Source organism: Pseudorca crassidens, chromosome 8 (genome assembly GCF_039906515.1).
Source record: "Pseudorca crassidens isolate mPseCra1 chromosome 8, mPseCra1.hap1, whole genome shotgun sequence".
Taxonomy (NCBI): domain Eukaryota; kingdom Metazoa; phylum Chordata; class Mammalia; order Artiodactyla; family Delphinidae; genus Pseudorca; species Pseudorca crassidens.
Genome location: NC_090303.1, coordinates 70964695 through 70984770, shown reverse-complemented (window position 1 = coordinate 70984770; position 20076 = coordinate 70964695). Strand labels below are relative to the sequence as shown.

The 20076-nt window shown below is 40.1% G+C and overlaps 1 protein-coding gene across 4 annotated transcripts in view; it reads left to right on the top strand.

Moving 5' to 3' along the window:
• The first annotated feature begins 4802 nt into the window (after positions 1-4802).
• The window catches only part of TMEM168 (transmembrane protein 168), a 53571-nt gene continuing 38297 nt past the window's right edge, over positions 4803-20076 (top strand). Inside the window, exons 1-2 of one of the 4 annotated variants that reach the window (XM_067746772.1) lie at positions 4803-4932; positions 10103-11356. In XM_067746772.1, coding sequence (XP_067602873.1) covers positions 10229-11356 — 1128 coding nt within the window. In that variant the 5' untranslated portion in view covers positions 4803-4932; positions 10103-10228. Of the gene's footprint in view, positions 4933-5198; positions 5340-5573; positions 5715-10102; positions 11357-15114; positions 15272-20076 lie in introns of those variants that run through there. The other 3 variants (XM_067746771.1, XM_067746770.1, XM_067746773.1) reach the window with 3 other exon arrangements.

Here is a 20076-nt window from a genome sequence, read left to right as displayed (position 1 = left end):
AGATTTTAACAATTTCTAAGATTGGCCCCATCAGTAGTACCAAAGATGGTACCTATGTTTTTTAACTTACAGGAAAATACAAAAAATTAGGTCATAGGCGTTGACTGCAGGATTGTTTCTTAATTTGTCAATAAGATTGTGAAACATAAATTTGTTAATATTGTTGGATTGGAATACCCACGTAAACGATAAAAGTAGTAGGAAGCATTACTCAAAAGACAAAACAATGCCTGGTAGCATTTCCTGGCACTGGGCCTATTTGCACCTCTTTACAGAGAATAGCCAGGAGAATGTACATGCATTTTTATTGCTTGTATGTCTTATCTATTGAAGGCAGACACAACCAAGTAAATCAGTGATCTCTTAATAACATTCTTTCCATATACCTTTGAGCTGGTGTGGGGGGAATCAGATATCTAGAAGAATATGACTTGTTGTCACAGATACAGTCTACATGAGGCTATTATGGAATCCACATGTAAGTCATTTACATTTATTCCCTAGACCTACAAATCTTTCCTAGAGTTAACTAATGCCACTCTAGCTATTCCCATTGCCTTCTACCAAGGAAAAAGAATACAAACATGGCCATGGCCAGTATTAATTTAGTTCTCCCTCAAACTCTTGTCCTGTAACATATCCCCTGTTTGGAGAGAGTTTGCTGAGACAGGCTAAAATATGTAGGAAAGATAAAGTCATCCAGAAACAATTATAGTTTTTAAATCGCCACAGGCCTTTTCACTAGGAATCTAAGAGATAACATTCGCAAAGCCAGGCCTAGAAGTAAAGTAGATGCATGATTGCTGGCAAGAAGAGAGGTAAGCAGGCTAAATGAGCCTGCCTGCAAGTAGAAAGATGCTTAGGAAAGAGACCTGAGACAGAAAGAGGGTCTAACGGCTTGACTGTGAAAAGGAGCTTTTATGTTTTTCAATCCCATTGAAATATTAGCACAGATTAAAGTACCAGAGTGCAGGTTACTGTGGAAAATTAGAGACCTGGGAATTTAAAAGTTAAGATAACATTTTGATAGGAAAAGCTCTGGATCTTGTGTGACCAGAAGTATTATCAAGGTAGGAGGGACCCCAGTGGCCTGGAGAATGATGCCAATTGGAATGAGCTATAGAATGGGAGTTAGAATGTCACAAACCATCTCCTTAGTCCTGCTTGATTCATCATTTGAGGCTTCATTACTATAGTATTACACTAGACTAGGTACTGTAAGGAATAGGTGTCTGTTGTGCTCTTCAGAGCTAACAATGTAACTTAAGAAAAAAAGAAATACATTTGCATTAATATGAAGCAAGAAAAACTTTAAAATTGAAGAATAGTATATTCTGGCACTGCTGCATTTGGTGATACATATCATTGAAATCTGTTCATGTGATTATGGCACACTGTTCATAACCAAGCTAGATGCAATTAAATACGGGTATCTCTCATCATGGAAGTACCAAATATAAATTATGCCCCTCCCTGCCGCTCCCAATTCAACCTCCTACACTCTCTCCTTCACCTCCAATGTTAACCCCCTGAGGGTGGGGCAATGGAGAACCCAGCCTGTGCTCACCTTTGCAACAGCTAGTCCCTCTGCCTAGAATTTCTCCCTCTTATATTGGATTTGCATGGCTAGCTGATTTTTGCTAATCAGATCTTAGCTTGCATGTCACCTCCTCAGGAGGATCTCCCCAGTCCACATAATCTAAAGTAGTCTCTGCATCACTCTATCTGAAGTTTATCCTTTTCCTTGTTTGTCTATACATATGGGCAAGGCCCTCTTCCATCCTATTCTGTATCTTCAGCTGAGAAAAGTGCCTTGCACAGACAGGTGATCAATAAATATTTGCAGATGAATTCATTTTACTTTATAGAATGCAAGCGAGATGACACAGCTTCACTGCCAATACTTAGTTTATGAATTTTTTTTCGGGGGAGGGGAGAAGGTCTAGGTCTGTTTTATATTGTTTATTACTTAATGTATTCTCAGAATCAGGATATAGCTCAATTTATACTTCAGAAAAGTCTGAATTGGTTTGTATAAAATGTAGCTTAGATCAATACTAAGTAACTTCCCCCCCTCCCCCCGCTTGCTTACTCCTACCCATTTAGATTTCTTGTATCTTAATCTCAGATCCGTTCTCACCATGTCTCTGTGACATCCAATCCCCACCTCTCTCTCATTGCCAATAAAATAATTTAAGTTTGTAAGCCATCATTACCTTTACTACATACTAAAAAGGAAGACTTAGCTAATTGATATCTTTCAACTCCACAAGAGAAGTGGTACTCCAGCAGTTTCTTAATTTGTGTAAGGGATACATTATTCCAACTACTGCCCAATGACTTTATATCCAGATAGGTTTCCACCATTAAATACTATGACATCTTGGGCAAATTTCCTCAGGACTTATTTCTTAATCCACAGATTTTGCTGTGTTGAAGATAGGTTTAAAAACAATTTATATAAAGTAAGTAATACAATCTTGTCACATGGTAGGGATATAACACATAGTGAGTATTATTTGTTTTAGCAAATAGGCTTTAATAGCCCTGTTACTTTCTCTTAGTCTTGCCTGTTCTGTGCCTTCCACACACATTAACCATTTCACAGCCACCATCACCACTCTCACTACTGCCCCAGGAACTTACCTTGCTTCATTCCTGCAGTTACCCAGGGAGCATAGCTTTCTGTGCCTGCTTTTTTGAGCCAATAGCTCCCAGCTGGTGCTCATGATTGGTTGAGTAAATACTTGGCATTTCAGTTTCAGCTACTAGACTTGTAAGGTTGGGGGGTGTGAGTGAAAAATGTTGGCTGCCATGTCAGTAAACAAAGAATGTTGCAGCCATCAAATTACAGGTCCCTCCCCACCCCCGGAAGGTGAGACCTGAGGAGAGTCAGGATGGGAAAACACAGGATACTGGCTCAAGGTAGCTGATGTACATATCAAAGAAATGATTTCAGTAAGCCCAGACTATTGCATCTTCCCATACATAGAAAAGTGTTAAATTCATTAACTTGAGATGTCTGGTTTTCTTTAATTAACACTAATCTTTTGAAATTCCGATTACTTGGTCTTTGTTGTGAAAACTCCTATATATCGAGGCTCCTCCCTTACCTCTTTGGAGCCGTCTCTCAGAGCAATCTGAGACTGTGTCCTGGGCTTAAGTCCTCTGTTTTGTCTGCCAGATAAAACATAATTCTCAACTTTTAGGTTATGCATTTTTTTCAGTCAACAGGGGAGAATTCACCACACATGGAAACAGGGTTCAGGTGGTGGGAATCCATTAAAGGCAAGTTGAATTAGAAGTGAGGACAATATATTCAAGTAGAAACATCTAGCAGGTAGTTGGAAATGTGACGCTGTGTTCCCCAGAGAAACAGAGTTACAGATTTGGGAGCTGGGTACTGATTGAATTTAGAGTTAGACAGGAGTCTGGAGAGAATCAAACACAAAATTTTCATTTACAAATGAGGAATCTGAGTCTGAGGGTGCTTCATCACTTATAGACGTGCTGTCCACTCCAACCCCTCACCATCTATGAAATGAAAATGAAGAAATTCATACTCTGTTAGGGGAAATAGAACAAGAATATAGAAGACACTAATAGAAAATAAGTGGGAGGAGAGGACCTACTCTGTTCTATTATTTCATTTAACAAATATTTAAGTACCAACTATATATCAGGCACCACGTAGGCCTATTTAATGGTGAGCAAAACTGGACATGTCCCTGCATTTGAGGAAATGGAAGCAGGCTAGGGTGCAGAGTTGGGGGAGTGTGGTGGTGAAATCATGCAACTCAGATTGGGACTTCAACCCAGCCGGAACCCAGATTGGGACCTGAACCCACGGTCTTTTAGTTGAGATCACACAGCTGGTCTCAGGACTTAAAGAAGCTCAGGTTCTTGATGTTTCCTTGCAGAAAGAATTCAGTGAGAGACAAAGCGATAGGTAAGAAGTGAATTTACTTAGAGAGAAACACACTCCACAGAAAGAGTGTGGGTCATCTCAGAAGGCGAGAGGCCCCAAAATATGGGGTGGTTAGTTTTTATGGGCTGGGTAATTTCAAAGGCTAATTAGTGGCAGAATTATTCCAGTCATTTTGGGGAAGGGGTGGAGATTTCCAGGAGTTGGGCCACGGCCCACTTTTTGACCTTTTATGGTTGACCTCAGAACTGTCATGGCACCTGTGGGTGTGTCATTTAGCCCGCTGATGTATTACAATGAGCGTATAATGAGGCTCAAGGTCCACTGGAAGTCAAATCTTCTGCCATCTTGGACCTAGTTGGTTCTAACCAGTTTTTGTCGTGTCCTACGGCTATGTCATTCTTTTAAAGGTTGTGCCCTGCCCCCTTCCCTACTGTTTCAGTTGGAGGTCAAGCTGCTGTATAGTCTGTTGTTGTGCTTTATCCCAAAGGAGATAAACCATGTAAAGGTTTTAAGATAATTTTTATTTTATTTTTTGTGGTACGCGGGCCTCTCACTGTTGTGGCCTCTCCCGTTGCGGAGCACATATGAGGGAACTGGGGTTCATAGAGACTGACCTCGCTAAGTGCTATGAACAGTAGAAAATTATGGTAGGGACAGAAGGCTGGCAGGCAGGAAGGGCTTCTTGGAGAGGGAGGGGGAATTCATACTTTTTGAGGGTCTACCTTATGATGCCAGAAAAAAAAAATGTTTTACTGAATATTCACAACATAGAAGGAAGGTTTCCTTCCTTTGCAAAGGTTTTGTTACCATTTCTTAGATGGAGAAACCTAGGTGGCACATAGGAAGGGGAGAAACCAGAATTCAAACCCCAAAATCATCAGCTCCACAGCTGTTGTGAAACGCTGCCGAGGAATATCCCCTTATGTTTATTCAGTGCGTTCAGATACAAAGAAGAATTAGCCCTGGAATGTGAAGGACCCTCAGGATGCGGGGCCCGTGAACGTGTAAGGGACGGGGGGCGGGGGGAGACGGGTAATGGAATTGGGTCAGGACTGGGGGAGCTTAGCGTTGTCGGCGGAGTAAAGACCCAGGCGGTTTATGAAAGGAAGTCTTAATTAGAAAAGGAGGCGAGGAGGGCTTTGAAGGCGAGCCTAAGGAGCTTGGGCTTTTAGCTGGTCAGTGGACACAAAGCCATATATTATGCGATAGGTATTAAAGAGCAGCAACGCCTCCTGCAGTATCTACTGTTCTTGTGTGGCCGGCCGGCCCGGCCGCTTTGCCCCGGTCTCGGTCAAGCCCGAGGTGGCGGCCTAGAGGCTTGATGGACACGGTCGGCCTGATCCTTCGTGGTCTTCCAGCTTCCTGTTCGCCGCCCATTCCAGGTCCAGGAAGGCGGCAGCTTGTACCCCAGGTGGGGCCGTTTGCGCTCGCGCAGCGCCGAACGCACCTGGGTCCGCGGCGGCTCGGAGGGTTTGGGCGGGGAGGGGGGCAGGGCCTGGGCCGGCTCTCAGGGAGGAAGCGCGTCGTGCCGCTTGACCCCGGCGGCGTTCCGTACCGTCGCGGATCCGGCGGCGGGAATATGGCGGCCGTAACCGGGCCAGTAACGGAGAAAGTTTCCGACGAGACTGGCCTGTGCTAGAGCGTGCGGCCTCTGGCCCTCGACTCCCCTGGAGTCCCGCCTCCCCGCTCCGAGTTGCAGGCTCAGCCGCAAGGGCCCTCCCTTTACCGTGCTGGCCCCAGCGCCGACTCCGAGGGTTGAGAGAGTTGGTAGCAGCGGCCGAGTCAGGTAGGTGGGCGAGGGGGTCACTGGCGAGGCGGTGAGACCTGGGCATAGTCACCGCCCAGGGCTCAGAGTGGTGCGGGCCCCAAGCTCCGCCCAGCCGGCCTCCCGGGGCGGAGGTAGGGATACCTGCCCGGAGAGAAGTTGATGGTGTGGGGTGGAGGATGGAAGGCGGGGCGCCTCTCCGTATCCCCCAGCAGTTCCCCACTCAGCTGGGTTATGGTCGACAACAGCGAGGCTTCTTCTTGGGCCTCCCACATCTTGCTAGGAGGAGGCAGAATGGAAGAAGAATTGTTATTGCTGCCCTATTGCTGAGGGATTTAGTATTCGAGGTGCCATTCTCCTTGTATGAGATGGGTCCAAAGAGTTATTATCATGAATTCATAGAACCGAAGCACTGGAATTCCCCGACCCTGGGTGCTCAGTATGTTCTTTCAGCTTTTGACACTTCCCCTAGATGGGACGGAAATAGCTTCTGAGTCTAAAGACGTTGCACGTGATATAGTGTGTCTTGGATTCCCTAGAAGTAGGACATGAAAGAGAACTTGTTGGTTTGGAGGAATTTGAATGAATTAAGTGAAGGCTGGCATAAGGCCGAGAGAGAAGCAAACCAATTAGAGAACTCGTTTACTCTTTGTATATTAATACGTGCCCTATAACTGATTGGCATTGTTGTTAAATATAGTTATTTCTGCATCACTCTTTATTTCTTCAACAAGTACGTGTTGAATACCTACTTGGTGTCGAACTTTCTGCTAAACAGAAAGTACTTTCTGCTAAACAGTATTGTCTTCAATACTGGTGTACAGTATCGAAGACAGACTTTCAGAGACCTTTTGATCTAATGGGGAATGCAGATTTTAAACAGTTGATGGTCAGTATTTTGCTGTTACAGAGGAAGTACATGGATCATATAAATGAGTTAAGGTGATTGCCCTAAGAAAATCATTTAAGCTGAGGCGTAAAGAGTAAAGAATAGGAGTGAGCCAGGTGTGAGGACTGGGATGGGGCCAAGAGGAGGGAAAGCAGTGCACCTGGAGAGGGAATAGCATTAGTATGGTTCAGAATTGAAAGGTCCGTATGGCTAGAATACAAGTTCAAGAGGAAGAATGGTAAGAGATGAGGCAGGAGAATTATGCATATCCAATGAGGAGAGTGTTATAAGGCATTTTAAGGAGTTTAGACTTTGTTGCTTAGAGTGATGGGAAGCCGCTGGGGGCTTTTACGTAACAGAATGATGTGACAAATTTTGGCTTTAAAAAAAGATACTTCTTGGAGAAGGGCAAGAGTGGATGCAAGGAGACATTCAACCATGAGATGATGGTGGCCAGAACTGGGATTGTGACCTTGAGGATGAAAAGAAGTAGATACATTTAAGAGGTGTGCAGGAAAAAGAGTGGACAAGACTTGGGTGACGATTACATACAGGTGGTGAAGGAGAAGAGGGTTTAGAGTAGTACATAGGATTTTATAAAACAGACCCTGGCAGTTGTTAGTTAACTTTTCTTGTATTCAGATTGACTCTTCTGTGCTCCTTTTTTATCTGCCTCTCAAGGAATTTCCTACTGAATCATTAGTGATGGCAGACCCACTGAAAAGGTTTGCAGTGCTTTGTTGTTTTACTCTGATTCAGGCTGTTTGTCTTTTGAAGAAGGTCAGAATGGGAAAAGACTTGTAAAGTAGCTATTTAAAAATAATATTCTGTCATGTTGGTTTTGGCCTATAACAGGGTGGCTGCATATATTCCATGCTATGAATGTGCTGTACCTTTACCTTTTTCTAAGCTTTTACCTCAGTGCAGAACCGAGCTAGTGCTTTTATTTCTGTCAGGTAGGTTAATATATATGTGTTTAAGTGTATAGTGAGAGAAGAGCCTAGGCTTGGGATTGAACATCCAAAGGATAGATTCAGAATGAAAACCCTGCAAGGAGACAGGAGAGATCAGTGAGTTAGGAAGAAAATCTGGAGTCTGGTCTTTGGAAGCTAAAGGAAGGGCAGGTTTCAGAAGGTGAAAGGAATCAAAGACGTCAAAGGTTGTTTGAGGAATGTGCAAGATAATGAGTGAAAAGAACCCATGGGATTTAGGAATTTGCAGGTTATTTTAGAACTTGGCAGAGCAGTTTGTTGTGTGGTGGAAACCACTGTTTAGTTGGTATGAGAAGTAAAGCAGTCAAATATTGGCTGTCAAGAGGACCGAAGATTGAACTTGGAAGAGGAGATGAGGATTAGTGAGGATTGTTTAGTTTTGTTTGTTGTTTCTGTATTTTTTTTTTTTTTTGGTATCATTTTTTGATTTGTTTTGTTTTGTTTTGCTGTACGCGGGCCTCTCACTGTTGTGGCCTCTCCCGTTGCGGAGCACAGGCTCCAGACGCGCAGGCTCAGCGGCCATGGCTCACGGGCCCAGCCGCTCCGCGGCATGTGGGATCTTCCCGGACCGGGGCACAAGCCCGTGTCCCCTGCATCGGCAGGCGGACTCTCAACCACTGCACCACCAGGGAAGCCCTGGTATCATTTTTTAGAAAGAGCTTTGCAAATGGTTGTGTCAATGGATAAGAGAAGAGTTGGAGTTTAAAGAGAGAGGAGAGAGTGTGAAGTTCTGGAAGAGGCAGAGGGGAAGGGATACGTGTGTGGCTAAAATATGTAGCCTTAGATAGGGAAGGGACAGCCTTCCTTTCTTGAATCAGGAAATGTAGATAGAGGTGAGTTTTTGGTGTTGGAAACTCAGGTAAGCTCCCTACTGATGACTTCATTGGAGGCAAAGTCATCTGGTGAGAATTTGGTGGGAAGTGGATGTCAGAGATTTGAGGATAGGGAAAAGAGGTTTGCATAATCACAGAGAATGAGAGTGTGTTGACCAGAGAAACACAGAACTATGTCTCATGAGTTGAGTGGCAACCATTTAGTCTAGTGTGTGATTTTTTTCCTCCAACAGTGTTCAGTCATCTGAGCCCAGACTGTACCATCGACCTTTTGAGGACATATATTCCAACATATTTGTTGAATGATTATATAACACATAGAAGTAATGTTTAAAAAAATGCAACGTACTCTAGATACTATCAGTTTCTTAAGTAAAAAGATAAAACCTAAATATACCAAGGAAGATATTTTCTTTAGTGGTGTGTGGTTTCTTAAGAAATGATTGAATGAAAATGTAATTGAGGAAAAATTAGCATTCTTAGTTAATTAAATAAACTTAGCTGTAAAAAATATACATGTTGAACATGTAAATTAGTAATAATACTTGGAACCTCCCAGAGACCCTAAAGCTGTCACCTGGTGACATTCTTTTCCAGCTAAATGGGTAATTAAGAGTTAATTCCAAGTTATCTCATATTTCTCTTGGGTCTTTCTTTTAGTGTCCTGCTATTAGAAAGTATAAATAAGCTGATCACAAACTAGTTACTTTTTGAGTTTTTATTGATTGAGTTCTCTATGGATATTCAGTGTGACCCTGAGCCATTGCATGGATCATTTCTTCTGAAATAGCATACTAGAAAATTTGAAGAATTATGTAGTAGATAGTTAAATCATTTTTTGACTACATCATGTTTGAAGTGCAACTTGAAGGGGCACTTAAGATTGAAATAATTATCTGGGTTCTTTGACAAATAATTGTGGTAACTTTTTAAAAGTAAAATTATAGTTTTAAAAATTTACCTTACAATAAATATTGGTCAGCATTCCAACTTTACAGTTTTGACTAGAAAGGTCCAGAATTGGTTTGCTACAAAGATTGTAGGTTTGATAATCAAAGTAATTTAGTAGAGGAAAAAGTACAGGGAGAATTATGGATCAACTTTAGTGACTGAGTAACTTTAATACAGTTAAACTTCTAATAAGTTTATTAGTTAAACACTGTTAGATTAAGATTTCATCGCATTTTAGAGGTGACTGGTAAAAAGATGTAGATGATTTTAGGCAGGTAGTAATGGTTGCTATTATTGGATACTGATGCTTTTCAAATTAGAGGTAATGATGAGGTCCCTTGTTTCATTTAAGAATTGAGTAGCTTTCCATTGTGCCAGACGCATCTGCTACATCTAAGCTAAGTTGAATATCTCATCTTTGCATGTTGTTGAAAAACCACATATTGGAGTAAAAATGAATTATGTGAATTCCTCACCATCTCTGGAAAAACAGTTTCATTGATGGTGACTTAGTCATACAATCCTAGCATAGGATGAGTAGAAAAAAATCTCCATTTTTGTTTGGATAAACTGCAGAGTTTTTAAGCCAGAGACAATTACCATTAAGATACACACAAGTCACATTTTAAGCTGGGTTTCAGAACAAACTTTATTTCTCACTTATTCATTATTTTGTATAAGGAAGATACATGTGAAAGGCAAATTACATAAAATTAACAACGAAATATTTTTTCTTCTTTTTAGATCACTACAAACAAATTCCACCAGAGAAAATGCTGAAGTAGGAGTTACAGAAACATTGGATTTGCTGGATGAAATACAAGCAGTTAATTTTTGTAACGTGGGGAGAAAGCCCAGATTGACAGATTAATGTGTAAATCACTGCGTTATTGCTTTAGTCATTGTCTCTATTTAGCAATGACAAGACTGGAAGAAGTAAACAGAGAAGTGAACATGCATTCTTCAGTGCGTTATCTTGGCTATTTAGCCAGAATTAATCTACTGGTTGCTATATGCTTAGGTCTTTATGTAAGATGGGAAAAAACAGCAAATTCCTTAATTTTGGTAATTTTTATTCTTGGTCTTTTTGTTCTTGGAATTGCCAGCATACTCTATTATTATTTTTCAATGGAAGCAGCAAGTTTAAGTCTATCCAATCTTTGGTTTGGATTCTTGCTTGGCCTCCTGTGTTTTCTTGATAATTCATCCTTTAAAAATGATGTGAAAGAAGAATCAACCAAATATTTGCTTCTAACTTCCATAGTATTAAGGATACTATGCTCTTTGGTGGAGAGAATTTCTGGTTATGTTCGTCATCGACCCACCTTACTAACCACAGTTGAATTTCTGGAACTTGTTGGATTTGCCATTGCCAGCACAACTATGTTGGTGGAAAAGTCTCTGAGTGTCATTTTACTTGTTGTAGCTTTGGCCATGCTGATTATTGACCTGAGAATGAAGTCTTTTCTAGCTATTCCAAACTTAGTTATTTTTGCAGTCTTGCTGTTTTTCTCCGCATTGGAAACTCCCCAAAATCCAGTTGCTTTTGCATGTTTTTTTATTTGCCTGATAACTGATCCTTTCCTTGACATTTATTTTAGTGGACTTTCAGTGACTGAAAGGTGGAAACCCTATTTGTACCGTGGAAGAATTTGCAGAAGACTTTCTGTTGTTTTCACTGGGATGATTGAGCTTACATTTTTCATTCTTTCAGCATTTAAACTTAGAGACACTCATCTCTGGTATTTTGTAATACCAGGCTTTTCCATTTTTGGAATATTCTGGATGATTTGCCATATTATTTTTCTTTTAACTCTTTGGGGATTCCATTCCAAATTAAATGACTGCCATAAAGTATATTTTACTCACAGGGTAGATAACAATAACCTAGATCGAATCATGGCATCCAAAGGGATGCGCCACTTTTGCTTAATTTCAGAGCAGTTAGTTTTTTTTAGTCTTCTTGCAACAGCAATTTTGGGAGCAGTTTCCTGGCAGGTAAGCTTACAGTTTGTTTATTATGTCAGTGCCTATGATATGTGATTAAATGCTTGCTTCAAGAGTTGAATTATTAGAATTGAAAGGTCAAGTTCCTGATTTCAGAAGTAGATGGTGGGGCACTTACTTAATTTTGTTCCTGGAATTGAAGTACTGAATGAATATTGACAGGATAATTTCACTTGCTTTCTAGCAAGAAGAACCAGAATATTAGGAATACTCAGCATGTGACATGCCTCCTGCCTTCTTATTGTTCATTAATGAAACACTCATGGATTAAAGATCCTTAGAATATTAACATTTGAAGGGTACTTAGAGATTGTTCTTTAATTTTTTCACTTTACACATGAGGAAACTGAAAGCCAGAAAACATATCCAGAGTCACTGGTACTAGCCAGAATTAGGTTACCTAGCTTCTGTCTAGTCCATTGGTTTCCTCATTACATTTCTTTTATATAGTCATTTTCCTAAGATTTTATGTAAAAGGTGATTAGTTATATAATAACATATCAGATTCTTAATTACAGATTAGAGCCTCTCCTAAGAAAGAAAAAAACTAGTTTTACAATACATTTGCTTCCCACAATATGTTTTTGTTTTTTTTTAAAAAAAGGTCTTTTGTAGACAAAGACATTCAAACTATATGGCTAGAGTTTATATCTGTAGTTTATATCAGTCTTCCATTCTCTGAACATTTATTGACTGTACTGTATATCAGGTACTGTACTGGTGCTGAAGATCTTGAGATGAGTAAAAAATGTCTCCATCATTAAAGAAGGCACAATCTCTAATGGGAGGCGGAAGAGGCAAGGCACGTAAACCAATAATTATTATTACAGTGTCACAAATACTGTAATTTGGGTACATTAGGTTGTGATGTAGGGCAAAAATGAAGGTGAATTTTGCTTGGTGCAGTTCTCTGCTTTGCACCAGTTGCAGCAGAGTGATTTGTCGATGTGAGTGTCTGAAGAGGAGATGTGGAGACTTGCCTGGGAATGGTACATTTTAGTCATTGTGGGCTAGGGCCTGGAGCCTGTGTGGGAGTCAACCAGATGATTAAAAAAGAAAAAATCATGGGTGTTGCCTGAGGATATCTTACTCTATTTGCCAGTGCTAGGGACTATCAGAACGATGATGATGGATGAGAACTCTACCAAGAGTTCTCATTCCTCTTCCTCTCTTCTCTCCTTCCTGTTAGCTCCTTTCCCAGCCCGACATTTTTTTAATTCCAAATCAGCCTCATTCATGCTTGACACCTTTCTAATCATCAAATCCTGAAACCAGATATTTTTTAAGTCACCAAATTCTTGTTTTCTCATACAAGTGGTCTTAAACATGGTGTGTGTACTACTGGAGATACACAGAAGCTTTCCAATGAGTCTGTCAGCAAAGATAATTTTAAGACAGTTTCTAGATTCTCACCTTCCAGTCAACTGTTTCTTAAAGTTTATCTACTTGAGATAGGTGTGGAGTGGTATCTAATTGTGATTTTAATTTGCGTGTCTCTAATGACTAATGATGTTGAGCATCTTTAATGTGTGTATTAGTCATTCACTTACCTTTGCTGAAGTATCTATTCAGATCTTTTTTTGATCTAAATTGGGTTGTCTTCTTATGATTGAATTTTTTTAACATCTTTATTGGAGTATAATTGCTTTACAATGGTGTCTTAGTTTCTGCTGTATAACAAAGTGAATCAGCTATACATATACATATATCCCCATATCTCCTCCCTCTTGCGTCTCCCTCCCACCCTCCCTATCCCACCCCTCTAGGTGGTCACAAAGAACCCAGCTGATCTCCCTGTGCTATGCGGCTGCTTCCCACTATCTATTTTACATTTGGTAGTGTATATATGTCAGTGCTACTCTTCACTTCGTCTCAGCTTACTCTTCTCCCTCCCTGTGTCCTCAAGTCCATTCTCTACGTCTGCGTCTTTATTCCTGTCCTGTCCCTATGTTCATCAGAACCTTTTTTTTTTTTTTAGATTCCATATATATGTGTTAACTTACAGTATTTGCTTTTCTCTTTCTGACTTACTTCACTCTCTGTGACAGACTCTGGGTCCATCCACCTCACTACAAACAACTCAATTTCATATCTCTTTATGGCTGAGTAATATTCCATTGTATGTATGTGCCACATCTTCTTTATCCATTCATCTGTCGATGGACACTTAGGTTGCTTCCACATGCTGACTATTGTAAATAGAGTTGCAGTGAACATTGTGGTACATGACTCTTTCTGAATTATGGTTTTCTCAGGGTATACGCCCAGCAGTGGGATTGCTGGGTCATATGGTAGTCCTATTTTTAGTTTTTTAAGGAACCTCAATACTGTTCTCCATACTGGCTGTATCAGTTTACATTCCCACCAACAGTGCAAGAGGGTTCCCTTATCTCCACACCCTCTCCAGCATTTGTTGTTTGTAGATTTTTTAATGATGGCCATTCTTACTGGTGTGAAGTGATACCTCATTGTAGTTTTGATTTGCATTTCTCTAATGATTAGTGATGTTGAGCATCTTTTCATGTGTTTGTTGGCAGTCTGTATATCTTCTTTGAAGAAATGTCTACTTAGGTCTTCTGCCCATTTTTGGATTGGGTTGTCTGTTTTTTTGATATTGAGCTGCATGAGCTGCTTGTATATTTTGGAGGTTAATACTTTGTCAGTTGCTTTGTTTGAAAATATTTTCTCCCATTCTGAGGGTTGTCTTTGCGTCTTGTTTGTGTCTTACTTTGCTGTGCAAAAGCTTTTAAGTTTCTTAGATCCCATTTTTTTGGTTTTTATTTCCATTTCTCTAGGAAGTGGGTCGAAAAGGATCTTGCTGTGATTGATGTCATAGAGTGTTCTGCTGTGTTTTCCTCTAAGAGTTTTATAGTGTCTCCCTTACATTTAGGTGTTTAATCCATTTTGAGTTTATTTTTGTGTATGGTGTTAGGGAGAGTTCTAATTTCATTCTCTTACGTGTAGCTGTCCAGTTTTCCCAGCACCACTTTTTGAAGAGGCTGTCTTTTCCTCATTGTATATTCTTGCCTTCTTTATCAAAGATAAGGTGACCATATGTGCATGTGTTTATCTCTGGGCTTTCTATCTTGTTCCATTGATCTGTATTTCTGTTTTTGTGCCAGTACCATACTGTCTTGGTTAGTGTACCTTTGTAGTGTAGTCTGAAGTCTGGGAGCCTGATTCCTCCAGCTCCGTTTTTCTTTCTCAAGATTGCTTTGGCTATTCGGGGTCCTTTGTGTCTCCCTACAAATTGTGAAATTTTTTGTTCTAGTTCTCTTAAAAATGCCAGTGGTAGTTTGATAGGGATTCCATTGAATCTGTAGATTGCTTTGGGTAGTATAGTCATTTTCACAATGTTGATTCTTCCAATCCAAGAACATGGTCTATCTCTCAATCTGTTGGTATCATCTTTAATTTCTTTCATGAGTGTCTTACAGTTTTTTGCATACAGGTCTTTTGTATTCTTAGGTAGGTTTATTCCTAGGTATTTTATTCTTTTTGTTGCAATGGTAAATGGGAGTGTTTCCTTAATTACTCTTTCAGAGTTTTCATCATTAGTGTATAGGAATGCAAGAGATTTATGTGCATTAATTTTGTATCCTGCTACTTTACCAAATTCATTGATTAGCTCTACTAGTTTTCTGGTAGCATCTTTAGGATTCTCTGTGTATAGTATCATGTCATCTGCATACAGTGAAAGCTTTACTTCTTTTCCAATTTGGATTCCTTTTATTTCTTTTTCTTCTCAGATTGCTGTGGTTAAAACTTCCAAAGCAATGTTGAATAATAGTGGTGAGAGTGGGCAACCTTGTCTCGTTCCTGATCTTAGTGGAAATGGTTTCAGTTTTCACCATTGAGGACTGTGTTGGCTGTGGGTTTGTCATATCTGGCCTTTATTATGTTGAGGTAAGTTCCCTCTATGCCTACTTTCTGGAGAGATTTTATCATAAATGGTGTTGAATTTTGTTGAAAGCTTTTTCTGCATCTATTGAGATTATCATATGGTTTTTATCCTTCGATTTGTTACTGTGGTGTATCACATTGATTGATTCACATATAATGAAGAATCCTTGCATTCCTGGAATAAACCCCACTTGATCATGGTGTATGATCCTTTTAATGTGCTGTTGGATTCTGTTTGCTAGTATTTTGTTGAGGATATTTGCATCTATGTTCGTCAGTGATATTGGCCTGTAGCTTTCTTTTTCTGTGACATCTTTGTCTGGTTTTGGTATCAGGGTGATGGTGACCTCATAGAATGAGCTGGGGAGCATTCCTCCCTCTGCTATATTTTGGAAGAGTTTGAGAAGGATAGGTGTTAGCTCTTCTCTAAATGTTTGATAAAATTCGCCTGTGAAGCCATCTGGTCCTGGGCTTTTGTTTGTTGGAAGGTTTTTAATCACAGTTTCAATTTCAGTGCTTGTGAGTGGTCCGTTTATATTTTCTATTTCTTCCTGGTTCAGTCTCGGAAGGTTGTGCTTTTCTAAGAATTTGTCCATTTCTTTCAGGTTGTCCATTTTATTGGCGTATAGTTGTTTGTAGTAATCTCTCATGATCCTGTGTATTTCTGTGGTGTCAGTTGTTAGTTCTCCTTTTTCATTTCTAATTCTGTTGATTTGAGTCTTCTCCCTTTTTTCTTGATGAGTCTGGCTAATGGTTTATCTATTTTGTTTATCTTCTCAAAGAACCAGCTTTTAGTTTTATTGATCTTTGCTATTGTGTCCTTCATTTCTTTTTCATTTATTGCTCATCTGATCTTTATGGTTTCTTCCCTTCTGATAACTTTGGGTGTTTTTTTTGTTATTCTTTCTCTAATTGCTTTAGGTGTAAGGTTAGGTTATTTGTTTGAGATGTTTCTTGTTTCTTGAGGTAGAATTGTATTGCTATAAACTTCCCTCTTAGAACTGCTTTTGCTGCATCCTATAGGTTTTGGGTTGTCGTGTCCACATTGTCATTTGTTTCTAGGTACTTTTGGATTTCCTCTTTGATTTCTTCAGTGATCTCTTGGTTATTAAGTAACGTATTGTTTAGCCTCCATGTGTTTGTATGTTTTAAAGATTTTGTCCTGTAATTGATATCTAGTCCTATAGCATTTGGTCAGAAAAGGTACTTGATATGATTTCGATTTTCTTAAATTTACCAAGGTGTGATTTGTGACCCAAGATATTATCTATCCTGGAGAATGTTCCATGAGCACTTGAGAAGAAAGTGTATTCTGTTGTTTTTGGATGGAATGTTCTATAAATATCACTCAAGTCCATCTTGTTTAATGTATAATTTAAAGCATGTGTTTCCTTATTTATTTTTATTTTGGATGATCTGTCTGTTGGTGAAAGTGGGGTGTTAAAGTCCCCTACTATGACTGTCTTCCTGTCAATTTCCTCTTTTATGGCCGTTAGAATTTACCTTAGGTGTTGAGGTGCTCCTATGTTGGGTGCATAAATATTTACAATTGTTATATCTTCTTCTTGGATCGATCCATTGATCATTATGTAGTGTCCTTCTTTGTCTCTTGTAGTAGTTTTTATTTTAAAGTCTGTTTTGTCTGATATGAGAATTGCTACTTCAACTTTCTTTTGATTTCCATTTGCATGGAATATCTTTTTCCATCCCCTTACTTTCTGTCTGTATGTGTCCCTAGGTCTGAAGTGGGTCTCTTGTTGACAGCATAAATATGGGTCTTGGTTTTGTATCCATTCAGCCTATGTCTTTTGGTTGGAGCATTTAATCCATTTACATTTAAGGTAATTATCGATATGTATGTTCCTATTTCCATTTTCTTAATTGTTTTGGATTTGTTATTGTAGGTCCTTTCCTTCTCTGTTTCCTGCCTAGAGAAGTTCCTTTAACATTTGTTGTAAAGCTCGTTTGGTGATGCTGAATTCTGTTAGCTTTTGCTTGTCTGTAAAGGTTTTAATTTCTCTGTCAAATCTGAATGAGATCCTTTCTGGGTAATCTTGGTTGTAGGTTTTTCCCTTTCATCACTTTAAATATGTCTTGCCACTCCCTTCTGGCTTGCAGAGTTTCTGCTGAAAGATCTGCTGTTAACCTTATGGGGATTCCCTTGTATGTTTTTTTTTTCTTGCTGCTTTTAATATTTTTTCTTTTTATTTAATTTTTGATAGTTTTATTAATATGTATCTTGGCGTGTTTCTCCTTGGATTTATCCTGTATGGGACTCTGTGCGTATCCTCGACTTATTTCCTTTTATTTCCATATTAGGGAAATTTTCAACTATAATCTTTTCAAATATTTTCTCAGACCCTTTCTTTTTCTCTTCTTCTGGGACTCCTATAATTTGAATGTTGGTGCATTTAATGTTGTCCCAGAGGTCTCTGTGACTATCCTCTATTCTTTTTTCTTTATTCTGCTCTGCAGTAGTTATTTCCACTATTTTATCTTCCAGGTCACTTATCCGTTCTTCTGCCTCAGTTATTCTGCTGTTGATTCCTTGTAGAGAATTTTTAATTTCATTATTGTGTTGTTCATTACTGTTTGTTTGCTCTTTAGTTCTTCTAGGTCCTTGTTAAACGTTTCTTGTATTTTCTCCATTCTATCTCCAAGATTTTGGATCATCTTTACTATCATTAGTCTGAATTCTTTTTCAGGTAGACTGCCTATTTACTCTTCATTTGTTTGGTCTGGTGGGTTTTTACTTTGCTTCTTCATCTGCTGCATATTTCTGTGTCTCCTCAGTTTGCTTAGCTTACTGTGTTTGGGGTCTCCTTTTCGCAGGCTGCACGTTCATAGTTCCCATCGTTTTTGGTGTCTGCCCCTGGTGGGTAAGGTTGGTTCAGTGGGTTATGTAAGCTTTCTGGTGGAGGGGATTGGTGCCTGTGTTCTGGTGGATGAGGCTGGATCTTGTCTTTCTGGTGGGCAGGACTGTGTCCAGTGGTGTGTTTTGGGGTGTCTGTGAACTTACTATGATTTTAGGCAGCCTCTCTGCTAATGGGTGGGGTTGTGTTCCTGTCTTGTTAGTTGGTTGGCATGGGGTGTTCAGCACTGGTGCTTGCTGGTCGTTGAGTTGAGCTGGGTCTTAGCATTGAGATGGAGATCTCTTGGAGCGCTCTCACTGATTCATATTACTTGGGGCCGGGAGGTCTCTGGTGGTCCAGTGTCCTGAATTCGGCTCTCCCACTTCAGAGGCTCAGGCCTGCCACCCAACCGGAGCACCAAGACCCTGTCAGCCACACGGCGGTCGATCAGCCCCCTTAGAACCAGTCTGCCCTCCTGTTAGGGATTCGATATCCTGCTGGTGTTGTAGGGTCTCCTGCAGAGGCAGTGGGTGGCTGTGGCTCATCGCGGGGACAAGGACACTGGCAGCAGAAGTTCTCCTTATGATTGAATTTTAAGCGTTCTTTTTATATTCTGAATACAAGCCTTTTTATCAGATATGTGATCTGGAAATATTTTCTCCTAGTGTGTGGCTTATGTTTTTTTTAATGATACTTTTTTTTTTTTGTGGTACGCGGGCCTGTCACTGCTGTGGCCTCTCCTGTTGTGGAGCACAGGCTCCGGACGCGCAGGCTCAGCAGCCATGGCTCACGGGCCCAGCCGCTCCGCAGCATGTGGCATCTTCCCGGACTGTGGCAGGAACCCGTGTCCCCTGCATCGGCAGGCGGACTCTCAACCACTGCGCCACCAGGGAAGCCCCAACTTTTTTTTTTATGGGCTGTGCTTTTAGGATCACATCTAAGATATTCATTGCTTAGGCCTAGGTCACAAAGATTTTTCTCCTATAGTTTTCTTCCAGTAGTTTTATCATTTTAGTTTTAACATTTAGGTATATGATCCATTTTGAGTTAATTTTTGTTATGGTATGAAGTAAGGATTTTTTTTTTAATATGGCTTTCTAATTGGTCCAGCACCATTTATTGAAAAGACTATCATTTCCCATGTTGAATTACCTTGGCACCTTTGTCCAAAATCAGTGTCTGAGCTCTCTTTTTTGTTCCATTGACCTGTATATCTATCCTTAAAACAGGACTATGCTGTCTCACAAGGTATGTTCTAATTTTCTTTGCAATTTCTTCTTTGACTTGTGTTAAAGTTAAAAGTTTATTGTGTGATAGTTTAATATTTGGGGGATTTCCCACATTTTTTCTATTATTGATTTCTAATTTAATTCCAGGTGATTGGAGAACATAGTTTGTTTGATTTTAGTCTTTTATTAAGACTTGTTTTGTAGCCTGGCATGTGTTGTATTCTCGAGAATACATCGTGTTTACTTTAAAAGAGTAAGTTCCTGATGTTGTTGATTAAAGTGTTCCATAAATACCAGCTAGGTTATGTTGGTTGGTAGTGATGCTCATGTATCTATATCCTTGTTGATTTTCTAATTCTGAGAGAGTGATATTGAAAATCTCCATTAAAATTAACTAAATTGTGTACTTCTCATTTCAATTCTTTCATTTTCTTGCCTTATGTATTTTGGGGCTCTGTTCCTAGGTGTATATACATCTTTTTTTTTTTTTTGCGGTACTCAGGCCTCTCACTGTTGGGGCCCCTCCCATTGCGGAGCACAGGTTCTGGACGCGCAGCCTCAGCGGCCATGGCTCACGGGCCCAGCCGCTCCGCGGCATGTGGGATCCTCCTGGCCCAGGGCACGAACCCGTGTCCCCTGCATCGGCAGGCGGACTCTCAACCACTGTGCCACCAGGGAAGCCTTATACATCTTTAATTTTACCTTCTTAATGTATTGACCTTTTTAT